At 50.3% G+C, this 15,116-nt stretch overlaps 2 protein-coding genes across 2 annotated transcripts in view; both read right to left on the bottom strand.

Annotated features, from left to right (window-relative positions):
- The window catches only part of GPR39 (G protein-coupled receptor 39), a 110,365-nt gene that overhangs the window by 78,504 nt on the left and 16,745 nt on the right, over window positions 1-15,116 (bottom strand). The window lies entirely within an intron of this gene.
- LOC309557753 (uncharacterized protein) lies at window positions 1,322-4,419 on the bottom strand (the record flags this gene model as incomplete). Its single annotated transcript, XM_082260520.1, has 3 exons — window positions 1,322-1,411; window positions 1,685-1,756; window positions 4,267-4,419. Coding segments are annotated over 3 exons (315 nt in total), but the record flags the coding sequence as incomplete, so codon positions are not given.

Here is a 15,116-nt window from a genome sequence, read left to right as displayed (position 1 = left end):
GGTACCACAAATCTCAGTCTGTCTTCAGGTCCGGTCCTTCTCGAGGCTCAGTCTGCCTGCAGGTCCAGTCCTCCACAAGGCTCAGTCTGTGTGCAGGTCCCGTCCTCCACAAGGCTCAGTCTGTCAGCAGGTCCAGTCCTCCACAAGGCTCAGTCTGTCTGCAGGTCCAGTCCTCCACAAGGCTCAGTCTGTCAGCAGGCCCAGTCCTCCACAAGGCTCAGTCTGTCTGCAGGTCCAGTCCTCCACAAGGCTCAGTCTGTCAGCAGGTCCAGTCCTCCACAAGGCTCAGTCTGTCTGCAGGTCCAGTCCTCCACAAGGCTCAGTCTGTCTGGAGGTCAGGTCCTCCACAAGGCTCAGTCTGTCTGGAGGTCAGGTCCTCCACAAGGCTCAGTCTGTCTGGAGGTCCAGTCCTCCACAAGGCCAAGTCTGTTTGGAGGTCAGGTCCTCCACAAGGCTCAGTCTGTCTGCAGGTCCAGTCCTCCACAAGGCTCAGTCTGTCTGGAGGTCCAGTCCTCCACAAGGCTCAGTCTGTCAGCAGGTCCAGTCCTCCACAAGGCTCAGTCTGTCAGCAGGTCCAGTCCTCCACAAGGCTCAGTCTGTCTGTAGGTCCAGTCCTCCACAAGGCTCAGTCTGTCAGCAGGTCCAGTCCTCCACAAGGCTCAGTCCTCAGACTCTTGTGGACACAGCGCCCTCTGCAGGCTCGGCAAAGGTAACACATCCAAGCAGCACGGCTCTATGCAAAGACCTCCCAATCTCTAGATTTAATATAATAAAAATATCCGCCATTTATAAAACCGTGACACCAGTCAAATAATTATGTGAACGATATAAAGCAGCGCTAAAACGCTCACAACGCGCTAATTGATAACTAAAAATTGGGTGATGAATAATATGCAAAACACCACAAAATAAATATATAAAAAAGTGCAGGTCTGGCCTGTCCTCCGAAGACGTCATTGGTGACGAAATGCGTTGGGAGTGGCCTCAAGGTGATGTCATCACGTATGCACAGCCGCGAACAAGGAGCGGAACCACACAGCCAGCTGCACCCGGCTACACATAACATGTGAGCACAACCCGTCCACTGAATATGAAGAGATTCCGGAAGGATGGATGGATGGAAGGAAGGATGGATGGATGGAAGGATGGATGGATGGATGGAAGGAAGGAAGGTTGGATGGAAGAAAGGAAAGATGGATGGATGGAAGGAAGGATGGATGGATGGAAGGTAGGAAGGATGGGTGGATGGTTGTATGGATGGATGAATGGAAGGAAGGAAGGAAGGATGGTAGGATGGATGGAAGGAAGGAAGGAAGGATGGATGGATGGATGGAAGAAAGGAAAGATGGATGGATGGAAGGATGGATAGATGGAAGGAAGGTAGGAAGGATGGGTGGATGGATGGATTGATGGATGGAGGGAAGGAAGGATAGATGGAAGAAAGGAAGGATGGATGGATGGATGGATGGATGGAAGGAAGGATGGATGGATGGTAGGAAGATGGGTGGAAGGAAGGAGGAAGGAAGGATGGATGGAAGAAAGGAAAGATAAATGGATGGAAGGAAGGATGGATGGATGGAAGGTAGGAAGGATGGGTGGATGGTTGTATGGATGGATGAATGGAAGGAAGGAAGGAAGGAAGGATGGTAGGATGGATGGATGGAAGGAAGGAAGGATGGAAGAAAGGAAAGATGGATGGATGGAAGGATGGATAGATGGAAGGAAGGTAGGAAGGATGGGTGGATGGATGGATTGATGGATGGAGGGAAGGAAGGATAGATGGAAGAAAGGAAGGATGGATGGATGGATGGATGGAAGGAAGGATGGATGGATGGATGGTAGGAAGATGGGTGGAAGGAAGGAGGAAGGAAGGATGGATGGAAGAAAGGAAAGATGGATGGATGGAAGGAAGGATGGATGGATGGAAGGTAGGAAGGATGGGTGGATGGTTGTATGGATGGATGAATGGAAGGAAGGAAGGAAGGAAGGATGGTAGGATGGATGGATGGATGGATGGATGGATGGATGGAAGGAAGGAAGGATGGAAGAAAGGAAAGATGGATGGATGGAAGGATGGATAGATGGAAGGAAGGTAGGAAGGATGGGTGGATGGATGGATTGATGGATGGAGGGAAGGAAGGATAGATGGAAGAAAGGAAGGATGGATGGATGGATGGATGGAAGGAAGGATGGATGGTAGGAAGATGGGTGGAAGGAAGGATGGATGGATGGAAGATAGGTGGAAGGAAGGATGGATGGAAGAAAGGAAGGATGGATGGGTGGAAGGAAGATGGGTGGAAGAATGGATGGATGGATGGAAGGAAGATAGGTGGAAGGAAGGATGGATGGAAGGAAGATGGGTGGAAGGATGGATGGATGGATGGACTTTGGCCCTCAACTTCTACGGATCGCTTTGGCGCTTTTCCACCACACGGTACGGCTCGGTTAAACAGTTCCACCTCGGTTGGGGATCAAAGCGGCCGTGCCGATACCATATCCCACAATCCTTTGCCTGCAGCCTTGATTGTTTGTCACTACTAGCCACTGATTGGTCAGAGAATCGTTGTAATCCCACCCACTTACTACTTTAGTGGAAAAGCAAACTGAGCCGAGCCGAGCAGTGCCGAGTGGAGCCAAGCAGAGCCAGTGGAGCCGAGCCGAGCAGAGCCAGTGGAGCCGAGCCGAGCAGAGCCAGTGGAGCCGAGCCGAGCAGAGCCAGTGGAGCCGAGCTGAGCCGAGCCAGTGGAGCCGAGCTGAGCCGAGCCAGTGGAGCCGAGCCGAGCCAGTGGAGCCGAGCCGAGTGGAGCCGAGCCGAGTGGAGCCGAGCCAGTGGAGCCGAGCCGAGCAGAGCCAGTGGAGCAGAGCCGAGTGGAGCCGAGCTGAGCCGAGCAGAGCCAGTGGAGCCGAGCCAGTGGAGCCGAGCCGAGCAGAGCCAGTGGAGCCGAGCCGAGCAGAGCCAGTGGAGCCGAGCTGAGCCGAGCAGAGCCAGTGGAGCGGAGCCGAGCAGAGCCAGTGGAGCCGAGCTGAGCCGAGCCAGTGGAGCCGAGCCGAGCAGAGCCAGTGGAGCCGAGCCGAGCCTAGCAGAGCCAGTGGAGCCGAGCCGAGCAGAGCCAGTGGAGCCAAGCCGAGCAGAGCCAGTGGAGCCGAGCCAGTGGAGCCGAGCAGAGCCAGTGGAGGCGAGCCGAGCAGAGCCAGTGGAGCCGAGCCGAGCAGAGCCAGTGGAGCCGAGCCGAGCAGAGCCAGTGGAGCCGAGCCGAGCAGAGCCAGTGGAGCCAAGTCGAGCAGAGCCAGTGGAGCCGAGCCGAGCCGAGCAGAGCCAGTGGAGCGGAGCCGGTACTCGCATTGGAAAAGTGACTTCCTGATTGCAGAGATAAGTAAATCGCACCCACAGAGCTAAAAATTAATTTCTTTGAAGATCCGAAACTCCAGAGACCTTCTCTGAACGTCAACGAAGGCCAACAGATGGAGCTGACGACCAGCAAGACAGGAGATTGGCTGGAGGGAAAATGGGCGCCTGCCATATTGATACAAGTCCTGGCATGTGACACACGAGGGCCGATGGACCCAAGTGATGCGATTGGTGTCAGGGAAACGCTGAGACGCGCTAAACGCCATCTGTGCCCCAAATTCAAGACATGCAGAGAAGAGGGAAATGAGAGAGAAAAGACGAGACCTTCCCGAGTACCGAATACTCCACATTACATTGTCAGAGGTAGAAGAGATCGATCGACTGCCTGACCGAAAAATCCACATCACATTGTCAGAGTACATAATACATACAAAGATAGAAGAGATCGATCGTCTGAGATGACACAAAAGACTTCCCGGCAAAAATGAGATCCATTGTATGGAAAAAAAAAAAAAGGAACATAGAAATCTCCCCACATTACAACTGACTGAAGCCAACTGGATCCATAGTACGCCGTTTACCAGACTGGATCTATAGTACGCCGTATACCAGACTGGATCTATAGTACGCCGTTTACCAGACTGGATCTATAGTACGCCGTTTACCAGACTGGATCTATAGTACGCCGTATACCAGACTGGATCTATAGTACGCCGTATACCAGACTGGATCTATAGTATGCTGTATACCAGACTGGATCCATAGTACGCCATATACCAGACTTGATCTATAGTACGCCGTATACTAGACTGGATCTATAGTACGCCGTATACCAGACTGGATCTATAGTACACTGTATACCAGACTGGATCCATAGTACGCCGTATACCAGACTGGATCCATAGTACACTGTATACCAGACTGGATCCATAGTACGCGTATACCAGACTGGATCCATAGTACACTGTATACCATACTGGATCCATAGTACGCCGTATACCAGACTGGATCCATAGTACGCTGTATACCAGACTGGATCCATAGTACGCTGTATACCAGACTGGATCCATGGTACGCCGTATACCAGACTGGATCTATAATATGCCTTATACCAGACTGGATCTATAGTACGCTGTATACCAGACTGGATCCATAGTACACCGTATACCAGACTGGATCTATAGTACGCCGTATACCAGACTGGATCCATAGTATGCTGTATACCCAACTGAATCCATGGTACGCCGCATACTAGACTGGATCCATGGTACGCCGTATACCAGACCGGATCCATGGTACGCCGTATACCAGGCTGGATCCATGGTACGCCGTATACCAGGCTGGATCCATGGTACGCCGTATACCAGGCTGGATCCATGGTACGCCGTATACCAGACTGGATCCATGGTACGCCGTATACCAGACTGGATCCATAGTACGCCGTATACCAGACTGGATCCATGGTACTCCGTATACCAGACTGGATTCATGGTACGCCGTATACCAGACTGGATCAATGGTAAGCCGTATACCAGACTGGATCCATGGTACGCCGTATACCAGACTGGATCCATAGTACGGCGTATACCAGACTGGATCCATGGTACGCCGTATACCAGACTGGATCCATGGTACGCCGTATACCAGACTGGATCCATAGTACACTGTATACCAGACTGGATCCATAGTACGCCGTATACCAGACTGGATCCATGGTACGCCGTATACCAGACTGGATCCATAGTACACTGTATACCAGACTGGATCCATAGTACGCCGTATACCAGACTGGATCCATGGTACGCCGTATACCAGACTGGATCCATGGTACGCCGTATACCAGACTGGATCCATAGTACGGCGTATACCAGACTGGATCCATGGTACGCCGTATACCAGACTGGATCCATGGTACGCCGTATACCAGACTGGATCCATAGTACGCCGTATACCAGACTGGATCCATAGTACGCCGTATACCAGACTGGATTCATGGTACGCCGTATACCAGACTGGATCCATGGTACGCCGTATACCAGACTGGATCCATGGTACGCCGTATACCAGACTGGATCCATATTATACCTGTATTTTGCAAATATGTAATTTTTCTTCTTCACTGATGAGGCTGCACTGATAAGTAGAGATGGCCTTGCGGTTCGCCCGGTGGTCGGTTCGTGGCAAATTTTGTTTGTTCGCTACCCGCCAAATTTGCGGAAACATGGCGTCGTTCGCGGCGGCCATATTAGTTTACATTGGGGAGAACTTTGACCCATGACACAGCCGTCAGGTGGAACAGGACAGCCAATTGAAACATTCCAGCACATAGACAGTCCCCCTACCCTATAACTAGACCCAATCTGGCGGCCATTTCACATTCCGCTTTCTGCCAGTGTAGGGAGAGGTCTGCTGTGCTCGTCAGGGAGAGTTTCTAGACACATATAGCGCTGTGAAGATCCACAAAAGTCTTTTTCAGGGCTGGTATTTCGGTATAGGTCTAGTATCTTTAGAGCTTAGGGACAGGTATCCTGTCAGTGCTTTAGGGGCAGTTAGAGATCGGCTGCAGTCACACAGAAATCGCTCTGTTAATGTCCACAAAAGTCATTTAAAGGGATGCAAATTTTTTGGTATTGCTGTGCAGTGCACTAAAAAAGGGGGGGTGGTGTGGGGGAGGGGATATCTGCAGTATAATATACTTTGTAGAAAATATTATAGTCGATTAGTAGTATTATTGTGCACTGTGCAGCATTGTGACAGGTGTGGCTGTGAGACTGAGCGTTTCTGCAGCAACACTACACACAGTGACAAAAGCACTTATAATGTATTATAACCAGGGCTTTTTTTCTCAGAGAATAGGTGCCGAAACTCCCCCTTTTCAAGTCACCCCTTGTCTCCGCCCTTACCCACCTCCGAGCACCGTTTCTTGGTTCCACCCATTACCCACCTCCGAAGAGCTTGTTAATGATAACAAGAAAAGCAGTAGAATAGATCCCCTGCAGCCAGCAACAATGGACCACTCACAACAAAACACCCCCCTCCCTAGCAGCAACAACAGATCTCCTCACAGCCAGCATCAGCAGACCCTCTGGAAGAATAGATCCACCCCCCCCAGCAACAATGGACCACCTACAAGAAAATACCACCCCCTTCCTCAGCAATAATAGACCCCCGGAAGCAACAATAGACCTCTTCCTCAACAGAAGATCCCTCCCAGAAATGACTAACCCCCCAGCAACATAAGACCCACCCTTAGCAACAATAGATCCCTGCCAGCAAGAACAGATCTCCCCAGCAACAGACCCCCCTGCAATAATAGATTCCCTCCAGTGAAAATAGATCCCCAGCAACCAGCATCAACAGACCCTGCAGCACACCTCCAGCACCCCTTGCCATTACATACATTCAGTCCTGGAGATGCCAGGACTGCGTTCCCCCGGAAAAAAAACCCTGATTATAACTGGTGTGATAGATCAATTGCCCCCCCCCCCCCCAATAGCACATATTGAAGTGGGGTGTTATCTGAGTATACTTTTACAAGTGTATTTGTGTCCTGCAACAATATTGCCTCATTTGCTAAGTGAAGTCTGGTACACACAGCGCCAAACTCCCTGGCCATTTTTTTGAACTGGTGTGATACACCAATGCCCCCCCCCCCCAATGCCACATATTGAAGTGGGGTGTTATTTAACAATATAATTTTCTAAGAGTGTCTTTTAGTCCTGCAAACATTTGGCCTCTTTTGCTGTGTTAACAGTGCTACACACAGTGACAACAGTTACTGGCCAATTATTTGTAGAACTTGTGTGATAAACCTGTGCGCCCCCCCCCATGCAACATATTGAATTGAGGTGTTATCTAACAGTATACTTTTCTAAGATTGTATTTTAGTCCGGCAAACATTTGGCCTCTTTTGCTGTGTTAACTGTGCTACACACAGTGACAACAGTTACTGGCCAATTATTTGTAGAACTGGCGGACTGACGGACCGGCAGATAGGGAGGAGAGGCAGGCAGAACTTGCATTGCACAAGAGGTACAAAGCAGACTGGTAATGTATCAGGAGCGAGCCATCAACCATGTACAGTCACATCTGGCGCTCCCAGGGCGCCGGCACATGGCTCCGCAGTGTGGGCTTTTTTTAATGTGTCTGTTGCTGACACCAGTGTTGCCATCTGCAGCCTTTGCAGTCAACGCATAAGTCATGGTAAGCCCAACACTCACCTAGGGACAACCGCCTTAAGAAGGCACCTGAAATCCCATCACCGAGCCAAGTGGGAGCAAAACTGTCAGAACCCACAAAGCCACACTCCAGGCTCTCACCGTCCAGCCTCTTCTCCTTCTCCTGTCTCCTCACAGTTGTCCAACACTCCACCTTCCATGATGCCGTCATCACGTTTTTCTGGAAAAAGCCAGGCTTCTGTGGCTCAAATGTTGGAGCGTTAAAAAAGGTGTCAGTTCAACCCATGTGAGCTCATGTTTGTGGCCTTAACAGCCCGCCACCAACTTGTGTATACTGTGAATGCCTACTGTACCTCTAGCAATCATATACTACGTTCTTTGCTGTCAGTTCAACCCATGTGAGCTCATTTTTGGAGCCCATCTGAGTATACTTTTACAAGTGTATTTGTGTCCTGCAACAATATTGCCTCTTTTGCTGAGTGAAGTCTGATACACACAGCGCCAAACTCACTGGCCAATTTTTTGAACAACTGGTGTGATAGACCAGTGGCCCCCCAATACCACATATTGAAGTGGGGTGTTATTTAAAAGTATACATTTCTAAGATTGTATTTTAGTCCTGCAAAAATTTGGCCTCTTTTGCTGTGTTAACTGTGCTACACACAGTGACAACAGTTACTGGCCAATTATTTGTAGAACTGGTGTGATAAACCTGTGGCCCCCCAATACCACAGATTGAATCGGGGTATTATCTACACAGACACATGGTCTAGCAAACACGGGCAGGCAAGGTTCATCACTTTTACTGCCCATTGGGTGAACCTTCTGACGGCCGTTAAGCATGCAACCCGTGGCACCCGTGTAGATTTAGTTGTACCGTCACGGATTGCAAGCAGGCCTGCCTCTTCTTCTCCTCCTCCTCCTCCCTCTGCTCCTCGGCTGACTCCTCCTCTTCCGCTGCTACCGTCTCTTCTCCCAGGATCCCCAGAACCTATTCCACATGCCAGGTGAGACGTTGCCATGCTGTGCTGCGTCTGTTGTGTCTGGAAGCCAAGAGCCACACTGGTCCTGCACTCCTTTCAGCTTTGCGTTCACAGGCAGATCAGTGGCTGACACAGCTGAATTTGTCAGTTGGTAAAGTGGTGTGCGACAACGGTGCCAATCTGCTGAGTGCGCATAACAGGGCAAAATAACACACGTGCCATGCATGGCACACGTCCTGAACTTGGTGGTGCAGCGATTGGTTGGCAAATACCCTGGGGTCCAGGATGTCTTGCGGCAGGCCAGGAAAATTTCTGCTCATTTCTGAAGATCTTACACAGCCATGGCTCGCCTTGCTGACATTCAGCGGCGACACAACCTGCCCCGTCAGGCGTCTTATTTGTGACTGCCCAACGCGATGGAACTCAGTGTTGTATATGCTCGATAGGCTGCTCCAGCAGAAATGTGCAGTTAATGACTACCTGTACGAACTCTGCGGCAGGACAGGTTCTGGGGAGCTTGGGTTTTTTTTCACCTCGCCAGTGGCTGCTCATGCGGGACGCATGCAGACTTCTGCGGCCATTCGATGAGATCACCAAACTGGTCAGTAGCGGCCAGGGCACCATCAGTGACATCATACCTTATTCCTTCTTTCTGGAGCGTGCATTGCGTCGTGTCATTGATCAAGCCGTCGAGGAGCAGGAAGATGAGGAAGTCGCAACGTTGAATGAATTCCCAGTGGGTGATACTCCATCTGAGACAAATCAACAGCAGGAGTCTGAAGAGGAGTCAGAGGAGGAGGATGGTGCCCGGGGGGGGGGGGTGAGGAGGAGCAAGAAGAGCATGCTTTAAACCCTTCTGGGATCCCTGGTGTTATCCGTGGATGGGGGGAGGAGAACGAGGACAACATTATCCTGGATGATGAGCTGGATGCAGGCCACTACACCGCTTCCAGTTTAGTGGGAATGGGGGCCTACATGCTGCAGTGTTTTAAGGGGGACCCCCCGTATAAAACGCATAAAGGCCAAGGACCAGTACTCGGTGGCAACGTACTTACACAAAATGGCAGAAATGTTATCACAATCACAGAGAGACAGTTGCGGGTAGCAATCCAACAGCGCCTGCAAGAAGAGGGCGGTTGGAAGATGTCTTGGTCACTTCAGATATGAGATCCTTCTTTCAGCCGAACCATCGACAGCTGTACTCCGGATCCAGCATGAGGGAACGCCTAGACCGACAGGTGTCCGACTACATCGGGTTAACGGCCGATGTGGATGCTCTGAGGAGTGATGAACCCCTAGACTACTGGGTGGGCAGGCTTGACCTCTGGCCAGAGCTTGCACAATTTGCAATGGAAATGTTGGCTTGTCCCCCCATCCAGTGTCCTGTCCGAAAGGACATTCTGTGCAGGATGGGGGATCGTGGCCGATAAGCGCACTCGCCTAGCTCATGACAGTGTAGACTACCTCACATTTATAAAAATGAATGAGGCATGGATCTCTGAGGAATTCAACACATGTGACCAGTAGACCGGGTTTCATCAAAATTTCTCCACCCACAACAATTCCTGGTCCTTGGCTTGGCTACATACAGCGGCATAAAAGGCATTTCATTTCCATTGAATGGCAAATTTTTGAGGGCCTCTCAGGGCCGACAATTATTTTTTCTATGAATGCCTAATGTACCTCCAGCCAGCAAATACTAAGTTCTTTGCTGTCAGCTCAACCCATGTGAGCTAATTTTTGGGGCCTATAGAGGCCGACACTTACTTCTGTATCCTGTGAATGTCTAATGTACCTCCAGCCAAAGAATACAAAGTTCTTAGCTGTCAGTTAAACCCATGTGGGCTAATTTTTGGGGCCTGGAATGGCCGACACTTACTTCTTTATCCTGCGAATGCCTAATTTTTCAGACTGGAAATGAAAAACAATGGGTCTGTAAAGGTTCCGCCAAATTGTGGAATGGATGCGGACCCATTTTACAGATGTGTGAATGGACCCTATATGTATTAGACATGTATTTACCGGCTGCTGTCAGTTCTGGCTGATTTATGAAAAAAAAAATATATTTTTTGCTGTAAAAGAAAAAAATTAAAAAATTTAGGGCAACTTTTTCAATTTCCATACTTCTGTTATGACATTGTCCATGTGCTGGACACTCGCGGTTCGCTGACTTTTGAGAAAAACATGGCCCCGACCGATGTTCGTCCATCACTACTGATGAGGCTGCACTGATGAACACTGATGTTACTGCACTGATGGGCAATGATGAGGCTGCACTGACACGCTGGATGGTTGCTCAGGTCTTCCAGTGGGATGGGAGAGCCCAAAAGGGTCGCGGAAGGTGGTAGGAGGGGGGGGGGCGCATCCCCTCCTGCTGCTTGTAATAGCAATTGAGCAGCTGGCGAGCCACTCGGATTTCTATGACAAGAGAGCCGACCGATAGCGAGGTGATCCCTGCCGCCGCATTTCATCCCGGGACAACCGTCCATCGATGTGCGGGAAGTGGTTAAAGAGGCACTCTAACCCTATAATAAATACTCCTGGTCCAATTACAGTGCGCCAAGGATCCAGAGGAAGGGGGCGGGTCTCTGAGTCCCTCCCCCTATAACCCGTCTCACACTCACATTGGGCGCCACTTACAAAGCTGTAAAAAAGTATTTACCCCTTCCTGAATTTTCTGCATATTTGTCCTATAAATGATTCCGATCATCAAACAAATATTTTATTCCAGAGATTTCCGTGGAAATACAAAATCCAGTTTTTAAACGATTTCATTTATTAAGAGAAAAAAAACGCCCAAACCTGCCTGGCCCCACCCCCCCCCCAACCCCCCACTCAGCTAAATCATGGATGAACTGCAATTAACCCCATTCTTCGGAAAACTGAGTTAAATCCCCCCCCCCCGGCCTGATTACTGCCACACCTGTGACCATATGCACTGGGCACAGGACTACATAATACACAGAGCACTGGGCACAGGACTACATAATACACAGAGTACTGGGCACAGGACTGCATAATGCACAGAGCGCTGGGCACAGGACTGCATAATACACAGAGCACTGGGCACAGGACTGCATAATACACAGAGCACTGGGCACAGGACTACATAATACACAGAGTGCTGGGCACAGGACTACATAATGCACAGAGCGCTGGGCACAGGACTGCATAATACACAGAGCACTGGACACAGGACTGCATAATACACAGAGCACTGGGCACAGGACTACATAATACACAGAGCACTGGGCACAGGACTACATAATACACAGAGCACTGGGCACAGGACTACATAAAACACAGAGCACTGGGCACAGGACTGCACAATACACAGAGCGTTGGGCACAGGACTACATAATACACAGAGCACTGGGCACAGGACTACATAATACACACAACACTGGGCACAGGAATGCATAATACACAGAGTCCCGGGACAGTGTCCTCCCTATGGGGACTGTCCCCAGAAACGTCTGGTCACCCTAGCCCATAGGGTCCCCTTAGCAGGGCCGGGTCAAGGGGTGTCTGCCCTGGGCATTGTGGTATCATGGGAGGTTTGGGGGGGTGCCACAAGGAGATTGGGGGGAGGGGATTTGTGTTGGGAGGGGGGAATATTTGGGCAGCAGGGGTATGAATTGTTCTAGAAGGGAATATTTGGGGGTGCTATAAGTTGTGATTTTGGGGGATTTGTGTTGGGAGGGAGAATGGGGGGGGGGGGGGAATTGTGTTCTAGAAGAAGTGATATGGTGGAGGGGGAGGGGATTTGTGCTAGTAGGCGTGACTAAGGTTATTTGGGCTAGAATGGGAAATTTGTATTTTTTTTTGGGGGGGGGGGCCCTCCTCAGCTCTCGGAGAAGACAGAAGCTCTCCAGGAAGACGCTGAGTTTAATGACATCTTCTCCATCCAGGGAGGCCGAGGAGGAAAACTGCTGCTTGGGGGGGCCGAGGAGGAGACTGGGAGGAAAACTGCTGCTTGAAGCAGAAACTGGCAGGAGAACATCTTGACAATGAAACCGTTTCACCGATTTCCACTCCGGCAAGTGGTCCTAACTGCTGCTTAGCATGCATAATTATTTGTGGAGGAACGGCGTTCTATTAGATAGAAATGCAGATGAGTGGAAGGAGTCATAGAAATGAGGACACAGCACATTAAAAATGTAAATTAAGAATTAAATAGGAAAACAGTGGAGAAGTGCCAACGTTTTATTGCCAACATGCAAATTGTTTGAGCGTCGGCCTCGTATTAAAGATGATTTCAGACGGTGAGCGAGAACCACTCAGAGCGGAATTTAAAACCGATTTACAAAGTGTGGGGAGGAGGTTTTTCTATAAAAGGAGTTCTATCTCAAAAACGATCGACTTTTATTTCTCCAAACAAATCAGCCGGACGGCCAACTGTGTATCCTGTCCACAGCCATCCCCTCCCCCCTCCTTCCAACATCCACACAACGCCTTCTCCCTCTCATACCAGACTAGATCCTCAGACGACAATCCCTCAGCTTTGTGCAGGTCTCCAGGTCACCCACCTGAGGCCTGGTCACGCAGGATGACCTAAGGGGGCAAGCATCCCCCCACAGGCTGTGATCTTCTTCCAAGAAAAAGACCTGGAAGCTCTGTGTCTCCGAGTATTTATACAGACTCCCAGCACCCATCTGGGCCACCTTCCCATGGATTGGCCAGGACTGTATAAATATTAAATTCTGCCCATTTGCCTTGCTTATGTTCCAGAATGACCCACATTTCTCCAGAAAGCAGAGAGAGCAATCAAACCTGCAGCAGGTGACACACTGAACAGGCTAAAATAATCAAATACAGTGAGCAAGAACTAAATTTACCAAATCCTACCACCCATCTAGGAGGGACCTACAGGTTCAGAATTATTCTTAAATCCTTGAAAAGCAGATTAGTACAAATCATCATCATTTCTAAGAAGAGAGACCCTATGGCACCAGAGGAGAGGAGCACCCTGGGGTATGAAGAAGGGAACGCCGTCTCCGTATTTCTCAGTTCTTACCCAAAGCTGGAATGTCATTTCTAAGTTTCTATGGAAATAATGGAGGACATTTCCTCCTGACCAGATATGGTGCAAAGTGCACAAAGTTCTTAGAGCGATACCAACCTGGCGTTTTTTTTATTTCTAGTTGTGTGCCAGGATCTCCCCTCCATCCATAGTCCTCTGGAATTTCTGGTTGTGTGCCAGGATCTCCCCTCCATCCTCAGTCCTCTGGAAGTTCTGGTTGTGTGCCAGGATCTCCCCTCCATCCTCAGTCCTCTGGAGGTTCTGGTTGTGTTCCAGGAATCTCCCCTCCATCCACAGTCCTCTGGAGGTTCTGGTTGTTTTCCATGATCTCCCCTCCATCCACAGTCCTCTGGAGGTTCTTGTTGTGTTCCAGGAATCTTGCCTCCATCCACAGTCCTCTGGAGGTTTTGTTGTGTTCCAGGATCTCCCCTCCATCCACAGTCCTCTGGAGGTTCTTGTTGTGTTCCGGGATCTCCCCTCCATCCACAGTCCTCTGGAGGTTCTGGTTGTTTTCCATGATCTCCCCTCCATCCACAGTCCTCTGGAGGTTCTTGTTGTGTTCCAGGAATCTTGCCTCCATCCACAGTCCTCTGGAGGTTCTGTTGTGTTCCAGGATCTCCCCTCCATCCACAGTCCTCTGGAGGTTCTTGTTGTGTTCCGGTATCTCCCCTCCATCCACAGTCCTCTGGAGGTTCTGGTTGTGTTCCAGGATCTCCCCTCCATCCACAGTCCTCTGGAGGTTCTGGTTGTTTTCCACGATCTCCCCTCCATCCACAGTCCTCTGAAGGTTCTTGTTGTGTTCCGGGATCTCCCCTCCATCCACAGTCCTCTGGAGGTTCTGGTTGTTTTCCATGATCTCCCCTCCATCCACAGTCCTCTGGAGGTTCTTGTTGTGTTCCAGGAATCTTGCCTCCATCCACAGTCCTCTGGAGGTTCTGTTGTGTTCCAGGATCTCCCCTCCATCCACAGTCCTCTGGAGGTTCTTGTTGTGTTCCGGTATCTCCCCTCCATCCACAGTCCTCTGGAGGTTCTGGTTGTGTTCCAGGATCTCCCCTCCATCCACAGTCCTCTGGAGGTTCTGGTTGTTTTCCATGATCTCCCCTCCATCCACAGTCCTCTGGAGGTTCTTGTTGTGTTCCAGGAATCTCCCCTCCATCCACAGTCCTCTGGAGGTTTTGTTGTGTTCCAGGATCTCCCCTCCATCCACAGTCCTCTGGAGGTTCTTGTTGTGTTCCAGGAATCTCAACCTCCATCCACAGTCCTCTGGAGGTTCTGCTTGTGTGCCGGAATCTCCCCTCCATCCATGGTCCTCTGGAAGTTCTGACTGTGTGCAGAGATCCCCCCTCCATTCATAGTCCTCTGGAAGTTCTGATTGTGTGCCGGGATCTCCCCTCCATCCATAGTCCTCTGGAAGTTCTGGTTGTGTGCCGGGATCTCCCCTCCATCCATAGTCCTCTGGAAGTTCTGGTTGTGTGCCGGGATCTCCCCTCCATCCATAGTCCTCTGGAAGTTCTGATTGTGTGCCGGGATCTCCCCTCCATCCATAGTCCTCTGGAAGTTCTGGTTGTGTGCCCGGATCTCCC

Source organism: Pelophylax lessonae, assembly GCF_965119305.1.
Source record: "Pelophylax lessonae genome assembly, chromosome: 6".
NCBI lineage: Eukaryota > Metazoa > Chordata > Amphibia > Anura > Ranidae > Pelophylax > Pelophylax lessonae.
Note: the sequence above shows the minus strand (reverse complement) of the source record. Positions and strands in the feature narration are given on the sequence as shown.